The sequence below is a fragment of the Aphelocoma coerulescens genome, chromosome 2, assembly GCF_041296385.1.
Source record: "Aphelocoma coerulescens isolate FSJ_1873_10779 chromosome 2, UR_Acoe_1.0, whole genome shotgun sequence".
In the NCBI taxonomy this organism is placed as follows: Eukaryota; Metazoa; Chordata; class Aves; order Passeriformes; family Corvidae; genus Aphelocoma; species Aphelocoma coerulescens.
This window is the reverse complement of record NC_091015.1, coordinates 160,559,312-160,575,336: the sequence shown is the minus strand read 5'-3', so window position 1 is coordinate 160,575,336 and position 16,025 is coordinate 160,559,312. Positions and strand designations below refer to the sequence as shown.

General features: G+C 42.5%; 1 protein-coding gene across 2 annotated transcripts in view; it reads left to right on the top strand.

Annotated features, from left to right (window-relative positions):
* NDRG1 (N-myc downstream regulated 1) overlaps positions 1–16,025 on the top strand; it is a 64,792-nt gene that overhangs the window by 28,606 nt on the left and 20,161 nt on the right. For both annotated transcript variants that reach the window (XM_069005515.1, XM_069005516.1), the window contains exons 2-3: positions 9,929–10,007; positions 12,665–12,700. In XM_069005515.1, coding sequence (XP_068861616.1) covers positions 9,929–10,007; positions 12,665–12,700 — 115 coding nt within the window. The remainder of the gene's footprint in view (positions 1–9,928; positions 10,008–12,664; positions 12,701–16,025) is intronic.

Below are 16,025 nucleotides of genomic sequence, written 5' to 3'. Positions count from 1 at the left end.
GACAGTTAGGTGGGGGCTGATCTCCAGTTTCAGTAGCTCATCATAAAATCACTAAGGGCTTGTGTTGGAAGGGCCCTTAAAGATCACATAGTTCCAACCCCTCTGCCATGGGCAGGGATGCTACCCACTAGATCAGGTTGCTCAGGTCCAGGAGCAGCTCTGCCCTCTACCCCAAAAGCTCTGTCCCAAAAGTTCTAGGTAAATTACTTGCTGCTGCTGGAAAGTTAAGGGAAATATTCTGCAACTGTTTCAAAGACTAAGAGTAAGGCAATCCCATTTTCAGGTTCAGTGGCGTGTGTTCTTTTGGATGACTAAAATCTGGGTTAGACATCTTGGAAATCAATGGCTGTGAATATAATGGCTATTGAACTTGGTGTTTCTCTCAAATGGTGACAGCTTTTTTCCCTATCTGTGTCACTTCCAGAGCCCTGGGTGACTTCAGTGAGGGACAGCTAGTGGGAGGTAATCCCTACTGCTAATTTCCTTTGGCTGTGGTTTTTAAGCAGCAGTAAGGAGCTATTCCGAGCTTTTCTTGAATATGTGTTCACATATCATTAAATTGTTATTATGACATAATTAAACTCAGTACTGAGAGTCCATGTGAATCAGTACCATTATCTGACATTTAATCCAGAACAGCAAGTGTGGAGTACAGAAAAAAGTAAAGCCTGGAATTATCGAAGTGTCAGACTTGAATGTACAAATGTTGTATGATGAGGGCGATGAGTTCAGTTTTACTTTTCTCTCAGGGCTGCTGCAGGTTCAGGCCTATTTTGTTTCCCAGCTGGCATGAGAGTGTTGCCTTTGGATAATGCCCAGAAGTTTGTCGTCAGAGGGGGTGTTCTCCGTGCAGAGGTGCTCTGTTGTGTGCTTGCTGATGCACAGCTGGACTGCCTGTGCTGAAGAAATTTTCCACAGCTGTATCTCTTTGTACTAAGCAGGATGTGTGTCAGTTTTGCTGCTCTTATTTTGTGTGGCTGATCACGTTTCCTATGTTTCTTTAGGGTTTGAGGCTACTTCCTTTCAGTTAGTTGTCAAAATTTTAATATATCTTTTTCATCCGTCAAGTTTTTTCTCTTGGTAGCTGGAAGTTGGTCAATATAGATCTTCCTTTTCAAGACCTGTTTTTAAAACTGGGTATTCACTACTTTTCCAAGCCTTCAACTGGCTGCTTCCTGCCTGACCTAAGTATAGCTTCAAAAGTATAGCTTTTTCAGCTTATTTTCTACCATGGATGTGTAGGGCCTGTCTGCTAGACCTGTACAGATGATGCAGAAATTAATGGAAACACCAAACATTAGGACTTAATGTAGCATGAAAACTGAATTCATGGCAAAACAAATCTTTCCATTTGCTTTCAGCCATCCCTGGTGTTTGGTTTTGTGCGTGTGATTTTTCTGTCCTTGCCATTTCACTACTCTTACAACCTGACTTTAAGAAATTTTGAATTTTAGGAAGCACAAACTAAGTAATGAGGATCTTAAACTGTAATGCTCTCATGAAGACTCTGTAGGTGGAGGCAATGGTACTCAAAGCAAAGAAGTAGTAATATATTTTTATGTATAGACTGGTGTGTTTACCGGTAGGCATAAGGTGCAATGGAAAAGCAATCAGCAAAGTAGGATGCAACTTTCAAAGGAACTTTTATTTGTGAACACCATAAACAGACATCCAGATGGGAAATGCACTGTTAAAGGAAGGAAGGATTGCTCTTGCTGAGGGGTTTTGGGTTGCTTCCTTCAGGTAGCTTGTGTGCACCTTGTCAGACTAATGATGTCGTTTTCCTGCTGCCATAGTTCTGGAGTGCTTTAAACATGCATTCCATGTACTGAAACATATCCCTGCTAAATTTTAAGATGTGTTTGTGTCCTTGGACAAAGCTGTGGCATTCTGGGCTATGGGACTAATTATGCAGTAGAAGCACTGCAGAATTTTATGATGACTTTTAATATTAATCTTTCCTAGATGATTCAGTTCAAGAGCATCACTTTTTCTTTCCATGTGAAACACTGTGAATTTTATGAAGTTTTATATAAAATCCCAAAGCTATATAAAAGCTTGAACATGTAGAACTCCAACCCTTCTTGTAAACACAGCCTGGAAAATGATAACAAAGTTCTCTGCCTGTAATAGGTACTAACCTGGAGTGTAGAAGGGTAAGGCTTTTAAATAAGTCAGCTGAGGATGGTGAATTGCCTTTTGCCCCCTGTGAAGGATTTTGGAAGGGCTTATTTTGAGAAGAAAGGAGTATTCTGGTACTGGATGGTTCTGGTTTAGACACCCCCTCACCAGTGCCACCTTTTGTGGTACAGGTTGTGTGCTCAGCCCTTGGGAAGATCATATTGTATCTTTGGGTGCTGAGGCTTGAAGGCAGTGGAAGGCTTTTGCCCACATATAGTCCCAAGTAATTCAGCATGTGAAAATGCTTAAATTTGGGTAATTTTATAAAGGGACTTGCTTGGGAAGAATGAAAGATGCCTCTTAACACAATGACCATTTGTGCAAAGTTTGAGTTCACATTAAGCTCTAGAAGGCTAAAGTTCATCCTAGAAAAGGGAACAGAATAATATCCATAAATTATACTTTTCTCCTCAACAAACAAATAAAAACCTTCATGCACTCATCATGGAAAACTTCAGCCCAGACATTTTGGCAGGGCTTAGAAAGAGAACTTGTAATAGTAATGACCAAGCAATTTTAATAGGTGGTAGAACAAGTCTTCTATGTACTCAGAAACTGCAACCCATATAGGATGACCTCATGAATAAATGTAAATTAAGAAACATCATCACCTTAGCTGTGATGCTTTGTAACTCAAGTCCTCATCATTGCAACATCAATGTGAAAATGCAAAACATATAAAAAGAATCCACTGTATACTTGCAAGGGTGCAACCTAGAGAGCCAGACAACATTCCTCATCTCTGAGTATACCGTGAGCCTCTCCCTTCTGGAATAATCTCGGTATGTTTTTGCCTCTAACTTTGACAGAACCACCCACTTGTTGAAGTAGCTGCAGCTGGGCAGCAGCTATGGACTATTAAAGCATGGCAGATTGAGAATAGGAGGGGGCAGGGAGCTTGTTCTGACACTGGTGAGCTGCAGGAACAATAGCTTGTTTCTTGTCTGTTTAGACCATAATCTTTGTGGCAGAAGCCATCTCTTCCATGTTATGAAATGCCTAATCCATCTCTGCCCCCTCGTAACATCTCTGTTGTTTCCTCTGCCCCCAAAGCCCAGCCCAACACCCTGGTGCCCAGCAGGTGCCAGGTCCTGTATCAGTGCATCACCTTTAATCTGTGTTTTAGACCTTTGTGCATGGCCAGTGGGAGGGTGCTGGGGCAGTGGAAGGAGACAGGTTGGCTCCGGGGTGGTGTAAGGCAACAAAGCCTAGGAAAGCAGCTGATTGCTCTTCATCCTTTCCACCCTGCAGTGCTGCCACCCACAGCCTGGAGCCCTTTAAAGCTAAAGCAAAACACTGGCAGTGTGAATGGGCAAATCTGTCTTTCTAAAGATTATCTAGTTCCAACCCTCCTTTCACTAGGCCAGGTTGCTCAAAGCCCCATCCAACCTGGCCTTGAACACTTACTCTGCATTATTGGACAAAACCACTTGTGACAGAGGTATGACCTGAGGCAGTTTCAGGTGCCAAATGCTAAAGAAGCATGAATTTTGGAGAACTTCATTAGGGTTTGTAATCTGTGCCTCATGGAGTTGCGATGTTATAGTGTAGGCAGTATTAGGGATTGCTAAAATAGGAAAAAGCCCTGAGGCTTTGCATTTCCCTGCCAGCTAGGAAGAGATGGCTGCTCATTATACAGGGAGGGGGTACACAGCAGGGGTGTCCTTTGGCCAGCTCACCAACCCTTCCCACAGCCAGCTTCTACTCCTGTGAGATATGGGAGGACCCCAAGCTTTCTAAGGAACATTCTTCATTGCATCCCGCAGTGAGAAGGTTGTGCAAGCTGTATTGCAACAGTTTCTTGCTCAACATCTGCTGAGTAGACAGAAGGGCTGCTTCCAGCTCCCTGTGTTTCGGTGCTACTGTCCATGTGCAGCTGCCAGCATGGTTCATGTGTGTGTGGAGAGTGACCAGCCCCTGGTCTGAGGAACTGGCAGTTTCAAAGCTGTGTCTGATCCCAGAGTGACCACAGCTGAGCTGTGTCCATCAGGCACTGGAGCCAGTGGCAGGAGTGAAAACAAGACAGAGGAGGTGGGCTGGAGCTGAGCCTGGAGGTCTCCTCTCTCTCTGTAGCAGAGAGCCCAAGCCACTGGCAGACAGGCTGGGGGAGATGCTGTGGCCCCCCAGCTGTGCCTCTGTGGTGGGTCAGCTGCTGGCTCTGTCCCTGCAGCTGGCTCTGTGTGGCTTCACCCGGCTGTTACTTGGTGCAGGGCTCGAGTTCTTGGCTGAAAGGTTTTGGTTTCCTAATCAGATAAGTGTAAGTGTAAACTTAAGTGTAAACTTAAAAATGGTTAAAACTTTAAGCTCTTCTTATTTTTTCTGGCGTTGAAATAATCAGTTATGCTACATTATTCTAACAATCTGCATTTGGTTTTTTTTGATGCCAGCTCTCATTTTCAACTAGGGCCTTCAGGAAAACATGAATGTGGAGTAACTCACAATGAGGGTTGAAAGAAAATAAAAGTAAAATGGTTAGAAAAAAGTAATGAAGTTGAGTATCAGCAGTGTGCTATGCTTAAAGAGGGCTGGGTATTTGCAGCTCACAGGACATCTATGAGCTGGAGACCACCAGGCAGCATAGCTGTTTCAGTTCCCTGATAATATTTGATTTTATGCTTTGACTACTGACCTTTTCTCACTTGAAACGTCAGGTTATTTAAACATTCTGCTTTCAAACTTCCTTCGTCTCAGGTTATTAACTTCTGGTTCCAAATTGAGATAATGTGTAACTGGAGGCTAAGGAAGCCTGGGGAGTCCCAGGTAGCTGAGCGTCTTCAACTTTTGAAACTTCCTGCTCAAACTGTTTATTCAGATCCTACTTAACTGTCAAAAGTCATTTGCCTTTTTTTAAAGGGGAGGAACTGCTGCAAAACCTCTTTCATGATTTATTGTGTGGAACGATGTCAGAGAAAAGCAGTAACTGTACACAAAGGGCCTCGTGATACCAATGCCTGTAACAAAGAGTAGTTTAAACAGGGCAGTGTGGGGGCAGATGCTTATGCATGAACTGTTTGGATGCTTGCAAATGAATCACTGGATTCACAAACAGGAAGATTAAATTTGTCAACTTTGTTACAAACTACCTGAAATGTAAACTGCACTTAGGGATGTATTACGGCCCATAACTGTACTTGGGTGCTATGAACTGTCTTGTCTTGATGTCCCCTTGTCTCTGTTTAGTCTCTGCTTAGTGGACACAAGTTTTTTTTCAAGCTGCTCTCCAGTTTGCAGTAACCATGTTTGTTAGGCCAGTCAGACAAGTTTACAGCATTTACTGTTAGTGACTGGAGGAGGTCTAATTGACTGTGTGGAAGGCTCAAAGGCTGTTTGAGCATCACAGTAACTTTCCTTCATTGTCAGAGGCCTGAGCTGCCTGGTTTTTTTTTCTGACCTGGAACTGATGTGGATATTTACCAATCAGCTTTTTCAGAGCTTTGGAGATGTTGTAGCTCTCTCCATCCTTGTCTCATCCTTTCTTAATTGTTCTGGGAGCTGCTACAGGTGCACAAAATCTCTGCCACCTGTCCTTCCTACCTTCTTTGGTGACAGTGCTGAAGACACCTGTAGCTTTCAAGGGACAAATTGCAGAGTGATTTCACTGGCTTAAAAACACCTCCCACCTGCAGTCCTGGATCACAAGTTTCACGTGGTCCCTCTCTCTCCAAAGAGAACACCAGTTCTTGGGAGCTGCAACCCTCAGTGTCCACAACTCTTTCCCTCTTTACCATTAGATGCTCATGAGTATTTCATCCTATATGCAATGTGGTTGCTGTCCCTCCTGCTTGCTCAGCCAGCAGAGATGAAAATGCCATCAAGATGCTCTGGTTACCCTTCTATACATCAGTACTCAAAAGGAGAATAATCTCTGTTGCCAGTGTTTAAAAAAGCAGTTTTGAGGAAATTGCCTTTTTTATGAAACACTCAGGCAGGAGCCTTTTGTTGCTCTTTGTTTTCTATCATAGCACAGAAACAAAAACCAGTTGGGTGTGAGAGCAGAGAAATCCTGTACAGCTGATAGCAGTGCCCCCAGCCCTTCATGGGTGTGAGGCCATCGTGCTTGATGATGCACCCCATGGCACAAGCTTGGCCAACCCTACATGTGCCTTCAGAAACAAGAAGTTTGAAATGAGGGTCTTGGAACTTGTTTTGCTTCAGTGCTTGAAAGGAATTCGGTCACATATATGCATATTACCTAATGTTTGGTATATATGATTGCAACATTGCTGGGGTCTGAGGATGGCCTGATGGGTGCCTTCTTAGTCTCTTTGCTGGGATCTCTGTTATACCAAGCCAGGCTGCACATTTATCCTGTACCTTCTGCTACCAAAACAAGGCTGCAGCAATGATTGTCCCCCCAGCAATGATACATAGGGAAAGGAGATATATTCTGAACCTTTAATATCAGAATAATCCAGCTCCTGATACCGATTTCTGAGTTAATAGCCTTGGTAATGACCATTCCTGCAGTGGTTTTGGAGCAGTGAGATTGGGCTGGAATGGGGACAGAAAGGCCTCTGAATGAAATCAGTCAACACAGTATTGCACAGATGACTTCACCCTTCCCCACACCTTCCTTGCTTCCTAGAGTCTGGTGCCCTTCCTATTACTTGGCAAATGTTGCCATCAGTTTTAAAGCACTTTACCAGCTGCAGAAGTGTCTTAAACATTTCGTTTTCTCTTAGCAGTATAATACTTTTAAAACAAACCTCTGAGCAGCAATTGCAACAGGTGTCTGGGTACAGGGTGGTAGGTGGCTGCTGGGTGGAAGTGGCTTTTCCTGGAGAGGAAAATTTGGGACCTCTCAGCAGGCTGAATTGGCCAAGCAGAGTGAAAAAAAGTTGTTTTTCTCCAAGTTGGCAACTTTACACTACTGCTTGCAGATATAAATGAACTTTGTCTTTGGAAGGCATCTGTGAGGCAAGTGCTTTGAAATGTGTATAAAGGGATGCTTGTATGGTATCTGTTTAGGAGAGTTGCGCAGATACATTAGCTTTGAGCTGCCCTGTCACATAACAGAGGGCAGCACAAAGCACCTATTTAGAAAGTATAAAATTTGTGCTGAACAAGGGTGGTACAAAGCCACTTCCCCATCTTTCTCCTTGGAAAATAAGATGTTTTTTACAGTGCTGTCAGCAGGGCTTTGTTTGCCAGCTCTTATGAACAAACAGCATGTTGTTATCCCACCTTATCACAAGGTTGCTGCTTGGTAGGAATGTTTCAGGTATTCCTGATGCACAGAAGGAAAACCCAGAGCTTGGAAATGTCTGCTCTGAAAACATTATGGCTCCAAGATATGGTATCTTTCCAAAAGTGAGAACTTGGTGTAGGTAAGGCTTTTGTTCAGCAGACTTGGTGGCAGTCATGCAATCTGCTGGTCAGCACTTCCTAATGCTGGTTCTTTCAGAAACATAGAGCAACAACTTTGAACTATTATGAAAACAGGATTGTTTTTTAAAGCTATAAAAAGCATCCATCTTGTTCTTTTTTTGGCACAGTTTTATTGCTCATTTGTAGTCAATGCTCTGAGTCTCTGAAAATCTGAAAGTGCCCCATATAAACATCTCTATTCCACAAACAGTAGCTGTGGCTTTGTTCCCTGAGCCACTTCTTACTGGAAAACTGCAGCAGGGGACCAGGCTTCTTACTATCCTCCCCTATGGGCAAACCACAGAAAAACCTCCTGCACTTCTAGTCCCTATTGCAGAATTAGGTGCAATATTAAAAAAAAAAAAAAGCCATTTGACTTAGGTTCAATTGCATATAAATATTTCAACCTCCAAATATTACAACAGCATTTATTTTTTCCTCTCTGCCATGCACAATGGCTCACTGTATAGAATGGCAGACTACCTAGAAGGCTGTAATCCCAAAAACATGTAATGTTTGCTAAAATGTTGCAGTTGCTCAAAATTTTGAAATTTTTTTTTGTGCTTATTTTGTGATTAAAATCTGTAACAAACCAAACACAATGGAAAACCTGAAGAAAAGGGTGAACCAGGGCCACTTAAGTCTCCTGACTTTTTACGTACCTCTGATGTCATTTCGTAAATTTGGATTACCGAGCACTGGCAACGGGATCAGTTTTGGTCCTGCCTTCATGCCTCAACTGGTGGTGTAAAATATTAATGAAATGTTTCTCTAAATTTAAAATCCCCAGTCTAATTTTTACCAAAAATCTCCCCAGGTGCATAGCTAGCAAGAAGGGTTCCTTAAACCCAAAGCTATTTCCATGTGCATGGACACCCATGTTTTTCCAGCATTAACTCTTCTAGTCTGAGTGTGTCCCTTCGTAGCTTTCTGCAGCATCCAGCCATCCTCCTGTCACCAGAACATCTTTGCCCAGGGACAAATGCATCGAGTTAACCCATGGGCCAGAGTGAAAAATAATGCTGCTGCCACTGCCTGGGTGCTCCTGTGGGCTTCACAGCCCTTCCTGTGCCATCAAGTCACTTATGTAGACAGTGTGATGGGCTTAAATCAGATTTAAGTCAGGAGATGGGAAATCATGGTTTAAAGAATCGATGTAAATTATGTTCTGTAGTTCTATGTTTATCTTCAGAAGATAATTAAAATATGTTCAGTTACACTTAGTCAATAATTCCTAAATGTGTTTCAGCCTCTTGTCTTGCTTTGAGTACACTTACTCGTATGCTTTACTGGAGATGGTTCTAAACTTTTCTTAAAAAGTAAATATTTAATTTGTTTTATAATTGTGTATTGCTGATGGACAAAATTGGAAATTTATTAAAGATGCCCAAACCCCACATGATATGCATTTCTCCAGCAGGCTAAAGGATATGTTTTGACTTCTGTATTTGTCATCCTGCTGCTACAACAGTCCTAGTATCTCTTTCAAGAACTTTCTAGTAATTCATTACAGCTTCATAGGGAACAGCCCTCGGACTCTGGTGCCTTATCTTTGTCATGAGAATGAAAAGATGCTGTTTTTGACTCCCTGTCTGGGCTGATGTGGTTGGTGAACTGAGATGCTGTTGGTGCACTGCACCTGAGCCATGACCTCTGACTGTTTGTCTTGGCAGTCACCTCTCTTGGGGTTGGCTGTGTCTGTGTTACCAGTTAAGCTTCCTGCAGCTGAGGGCTGGACATCACAATGCAAGTCCTGTCCTACAGCAGGATACAGCAATCTTGTTCCTTCCTTTGACAGTTTTGAAAATATCATTATTGCATGAACCTTGTTGGTGTCCACTTAAAGAAGTATCTGATTTTTAGCTGTCCTGAAGAATGGAGCACATCAACCTGACAATCTAATGATGCTGTGTCCAGTTCAGTTTTCTCACTGTAAAAATCTGGGGGATAGTGAGGGATCCTTGCATACTTTGGGGGGGGGGGAGGAAAAAGTTTTTAGAAACAAATATTCAAGCAAACTCCAGGAGTTAGTTGTGTAGATTTGGTTATGCCTTCTTTCACCTGTGGAATGATAGTTTTCGTGGTTCTTTCCACTGGTCCCTGCCCTGTTTCCTTCTGCATTCCCTGCTTTGAAGCTGCCAAACTTCTGTTTGATCTTGCAGTCTTAATATTTCTTTAATCTTGTATTGTGCAGGAGTGTGTATATAAATAAACCAGGGAGGCATTTTACAAGAGATTTTATAACCTTTTTGCAGAGGTCTTTTAAACTATAACCTGAAAGAGTGGGTCACTGTGGGGGCTGGGTGGAGCAGGATCTTTACTTGTTCCTGTATTTAATCTTTGATGCAAGCTGAGAACAAATCTCTTTTCCTCTTTGCAGATATCAGCTACTGACCATGTCAACAGAGTTCCAGGATGCTCACCTTGCAGAGGTGAAACCTCTGGTGGAGAAGGAGGAGGTAATTATTTTAAAGCATTTTAGAGCTTGTGTTTTCTGTCAGGACTGCTGTTGGAACTGCACATAATAATATTAGATTATTTTAAATATATTGTATGGAAGAAACAAGGAAAACTGAAGATGGAGTAAGAATAGTTTTTTGGGGTTTTTTTTTTTAATAGTGCAAAACTGAGCCTTAATTATTTGTACTTGTTGTTTGGTTTTGTGCCTTTAATATGATGGTGACGTTTTTTCTTCTCTGAATAATGACAGCTCTGGATGCCTTTAACTGTATCAAATGATGCCAGCTGAGCAATCTCATGTACATCCCTCTATAGCTACAGACTTCTCAACATAGACTTTGCTCTGTCAGCTGCCTCTCATGGAGAGAGACTTTAAATCTCCTTTGGGCACAGCTGAGTCCAGAGGTAGGGCTGAGCCCCCTCTAGTCCCCTCTGAGTGCACTGAGCCATGAGTTACAGCTGGCTGGGTGTGTACAACCCACGGCCTGGTGCAGTCATTGGAGTTGCAGTATAGAAACATCCCAGCTTTTCTTTTTATAAGCCTTGTTACGCTACTTTTCACCCCTTATTGCACCATTTTTTTTCAAAAACGTATCAACAAAATCTGGGTTCAGTGTCTATCTGACTCTTCAGTGGTAGCCATACTCTGTTTTGGTATGTTCATTGCAAAAAATTCACTGTAATATGTAAAAAAAATCTCAACGTTTTCTTGAAACAAAACTAAGATTTTTCTCCTGTTCCCAATGACATTATTTCTTGACAATTATGTGTTGAGTTTTTTCCTGGTCTTACACACTAGAATTCATTGCTCTGTCTCCTACGGCCTTTTTTATTCCTTCCCTCTTTCATGTAAACACTTCAGAAAATAATTTCCACTTGTGACTGCAGTGAAATGGCTAGAGAAACTTTAAACACAGCTGCTTTGCCAAGGCCATTGCATGAAAGCAGAGCTTGTTTGGCCACCACTGAATGCAGCACTCCAACTTTTCAGAGACTAAGACCTGTTTTTAATGCCCACATTGTTCAGTATTACCAAAGCAAAGGAGATTCTAAGCAGAAGTCCTGTTGGTACTGAGCTATCTTTGCTATAAAGTTCAGAAATATCTTAAAATACTGATTAACTTCCTGGTTTTCTGTAGCACATAGATCAAAAGTTGGAATCTTGACAACGATCCCCGTATGCTCTTGTTCATGATGTTGCCTTAAATTTTGTCTGCATGGGGCAAACTTAGGACAGAGTTTGAATTCCTCTGTGGCCATTTTAACATAGATGAAGGAAGTTACTGAGTGTATTTTGAGAAAGTGGAAAGGGTTGCCCTGAAGGATGCTCAGTCCATATTAAGATGGACAGTGGAGCTGGTTTTGAGTGGTTTATTGGGTGATGCACTCTGGAGTTGAGTCCTGGCTTGTGCTTGAGTTTCTGCTACAGCCAAGTCTTTGCTCCTGAGCAATGATCAGTCTTATTTCATATGCTGTTGGTACAGATGCCACATTTACTTATTCCCTTCAGTTCTGGGTCCCACTGGGACAACAGTGGCTGAAATGCTGTGCTTAAAAGGTCATAAAACCAACAGTACAGCAAGATTAAAACACAGCATATTGTGTAAAGCTAAGGCTGTGTAAAATTATTTCTGCTCAGTCAGAAATAAGTAGTTGTTTGCATGCCCAAGACTGCCAAGTTGCCTAAAAGTTACAGCTGTGAGAACTACAGGTTGTACTGCAGTGCTTTGAGGGTTCCCCATCTGAGATGGTACTGCCTAAGAAAGCAGCTATAGTGCTTCTGACATCTGTCCTTAATTTACCTGGGTTTCTGAGGCTGAGTGACCTCCTTGCCAGGATTCTAAGCTTTCCTTTTTATCTCAGTATTATTTTTCAAGCTTTGGCCTCTTCTGCACTTTGCAGCATAAAATGTTTGCTTGGCTGCTCTTCCCTCTATTTTCAGCCCTGCAGTGGAAATAAGAGTTTGATTTCTTTCTTGTCCCTTAACAAAAGGAGGTAACTACAAGACACTTTGAAGCTATAAGCCTTGTAGGCCCCTGGAGGTGGGGAGGTTGTCACCTAACTCCTTTCCTGGTGGAGATCCTCGGCTGGTGCAGGGGCTTGTCACTAGCAGCTATAGCATCTGACAGGTTGGAATGGACCTCTCCGTGTCCATCCAGCCTCCCAAACACTGCAAAGACTAACTTGGGTTGGAATAAGACCCTTTCCACCTTCCACATCCTGTAACCACGTTCCAGTAATGACTGCTTAACTGAGTTGCAAGTGTTCAGTGCATTCTTGAACAGACTTCCCATCCCAGGCAGGACTGAGGCTGTTGGCTGTCCCATTGCTACAGTAAGCAATGCAGAAAAGTTCAGTGTTTTACTGCTCCTTTTGAGTGTATTGCTCAGAGATTTAACAATAACTGAGGATGCACCAGCTTTTGTCCTTCATTTTGCTGGTCTGTAATCTAGTATTTTACTGCTTTCATTTCTCCATGAAGATTAGTAGGTTTAAAAGCTCTTGGGTGAATTTTGATGCTCATCAGAAGAGCTTTTATTGAATGGACAGAGAGAGCTCTCAGCAACAGAACTGGTGGGCTAGAACACATACCCAAGCACAGATCCCTGTGCAAGCTGCAAGTTACTTCCATTAATGCTTTCAAATCTCTTCACAGGCTATAACTCGCCTCCTTCCAGACTTCGATGTTCAGGCAAGTAAAGCTATTATTCTTTCTTTTTTTTTTTTTTCTTTTCTTTTTTTTTTTTCCTTTTTGCAAGAGGGGAGATTGAATTGACATTTGAGAAAACAGCAAGATGTGACCAGAAGGGACTGCCTGCTTGCCAGGAATGCTGTTACTGTGGGAGAGGGGTCTGAATGGGGCTGTGCTGTAGCAATGTGAAGGGGACCACAGGGGACCTTTTCAGACTGGAACTGAGAAAGTTTCAGTCAAAGGAGGTGGCTGGTTTGCAAGCAGCTCTATTCTTGCTAAGAGAATGAGAATCTTCAGCCGTGGTAGTGAAAACAATATCTTCCCCTCCCACATGGACGCACACTTTCCCCTGTTAATTTGCTTTCATTAGCAATGTGCATGCATTTCCTCAGAGGAAATGTTCCTCTGGGCGCATCCCATTATGCTGTTGAAATTTTCCAAAATATTCCTGAGGCCTGTGGAGTGGTGGAAGGTGCTAAGCAATCAATTTTGTCAGTAATAGGAATGATGGTGTCTCTGTATTTTTATTTAAAGCCAGAACATACAAGTTCATAGCACACCACTAGGTCACATAATGGCCCTTCACTTTCCCTGAGTGTCATGCTTTTGAGAAATGACTTGGTAACTCTCCTGGATCCTCTAATTTTATTGCTATTTGGGCTTTTGACAGAGAAGTTTGTCCTTGCTGGCTCTTAGCTGAGATTAAGGAATTGCATGGTTGCAGGAGTCAGGCTGGATTGAAGTGGGATGGAGAGCAGGGAGGGTGTACCTGCCTTGACAAGCAGTGTGAGTGGTGTTTTCCCACTGCTGAGGACAAGGAGTATGTGTTGGGAAAAGAGGCTCACTGGGTGTCTAATTTTTATCAGGGGGTGTAGAAATGGAGGCAAACTCTGAAGGAATAAGGAAAGCTATTAAATTGTTCTAGCCTCTGTTCAAGTCCTTCAAGGAAATAACCCTTCTCTACTTTACTGCATGTTGTACTTTATTAGCACCTGTCTGTATTTTTATTCAATGTTGTGACAATTGCTTAAAAAATACAGCGCAAATTCAGTTTTCCTTGGAAACCAAGGGAGACAGCTATCTTGGACATTTTTTTCATCTTTCAATGGTTCTTACTTCTGTAGCAAAACTGTAGTTTACACTAATCCTGCATCTTCCCCCTCATCTTTTCTAATGAAATCCAGTACCTGAAATCTTGATAAATGTAAGTTAAAGTTGTCACCATGCAGCTGCTTGCAGGACTGTGCACAGCATGGGAGAAGCTTTCTGTTTGGGTCCAGATTGATCACTTGGTCTAAATAAATTGAATCCCAGATTAAGTCTGCTAACAGGAATACTGCAGTATTTTGATTAAGAATCCAGAAGTGACCCATATTTCATTTCTATTCTTAGAATAAATTGCTTGGTTTGTAAACCATGTGTATATATAGATTTTTTTAAACTTGCAAGATCAAATTCGCTAAGCCTTTTTGCTTTTTTTTCTCCATGTTTTGGATTAACTGTCACTAATCCAGAGCAGTGGTTCTTGTCATTTAGCTCTGTTCTGCCAGCTCTTACTTTTTTAAATGATCTATCTTTGTTAAGAGTTTAATCTTTGGTTGTTCTAGTTCAGAAAGAAAAAATGTGGAAGAAGAGTCTCAATGCATTTTGTTAAGAACTGTGACTGTAAAGGAGACAGCTTTGGTCCTTAAAGACACGAGTGCCCTCCCTATTCTTCTTTAAATTCTTTTTTGGTTGATTTGTGGAAAAAGTGGTTTGGAGCTGCTATGAGAGATGTGATTGCTTGGTTCATTAGAGAAGTTCATGTGTGGCCCTAGGGCACCCAGGTCACTCAGGACTGAGACTGAAGCTGAAGTGTGCTCTTACTGAGCAACCTCTGCTATGAACCACTTGGGAAGAGGATGGGCTTGGCCAGGGAAGGAAGGTATTGGTGCTTGGCAGGATGGAGCTGCTTACTTAATGCCTGCGTATGGGTATGGGTGTCCACCAAAGCCACTGCAAGTTGGTCCATCATTCTGGGAACAAGTTAAGCAGTGTTCAGTTAATGACTTTGTTTCTGCCCCTGAACAGTAAAAAGAGCTGTCTGTGAGGTGTTTTCCTTCCAAGACTAAATTTTACATAGTTACTCAGGTTTACCAAAAAATAGATTCTTACTTCACATGCAGTTTTAGACAGACTGGAGTTAAACATAGCTTTCCATTTTTAAAGTAAGCCACTGTATAGTGGGGTATTGCCCTTCTGAAAGCACGTGTTGCAACACATGTGCGTGGTTATTCTCCGGAGGAAAGTCTTTGTGAAGCTACCAAGGGATGACCAAGACCAGAGATGAAAGAACTGACAGCTCTGAACTACCTCTAGTCAGCAATTTGTTTGTTACTATGTCTGTCTGTGGCACCTACCTGGAAATTGAAGTAAAGGTCCCCTGTGTCTCAAGAGGGAGAATGTTCCTGGCCAAACCTGTTTTAGCATAATTGATGATAAACCGGTGCAGGGCACTGTGGCCTGTGTGGCTTTGTTGTCTTCACGCCAAGCACATTTTAGTTGTATTTCCAGTTTGGTGTATTTGTGTGTGCTTTAGCTCAGTAGCATTGGAGCCAGTGGAGCCCTGGCTCCTCATCACTGTGTATCTTCTCCCAGCTCTGTGTTTCAGTCCATCAGGACTCTGCTTGCTCAGAAACTCAGCAAAACTTGGAGCTGTGTGGCAGCTGTAGGTGGCAGAGATGAGTTTGTCCCTTGCAATCCATGGCTCGTGGCCATTTGTATCTATAGGCATGCAAGATCTGTTTCTGCTTTACTTCCTCCTTCCTCCTGCCTGCTTGGGGAAAGAGCTGCCCTGCAAGGGGAGATGAATCAGCTGGTGCATGTGGCAGGAGGGGGTGGGATTCCCGCTGGCACCGCTGGACGTGGTTTGGGGCGTTGCAGTCTGCTATGTGGATTTCCTCATCCTTTTGGGACACTGAAGGAAAGGGATGGGGGTGGCTGTGGTTTTGTACTTGGCAGAGCAGGATGACCCAGTGCTAATCGGACTAGGAAGAATCCCTGGGCAGAGCTATCACAATAATCTGTGTCAGTTCCTGCACCAAAGTTTTTGTTCTTGGCTTCCACCTTAGCAGGGTCACTTGCATTTACATCTGAAGTCATCATCCTTGCTAATGTACCTGACTCCCAGCCTGATTTGGGGAACTTTTTTCTTAATATTGCTAGTTTAGAAAATAAATGTGAACAAATAAAAAAAGAAAAATAAGTGGAAATGTAGGCATTGGGGTTTTAGAGAAAACAAGTGTAAGATGAATTGTAATTCTATTTTAGAGTAGAAAAAACTAGG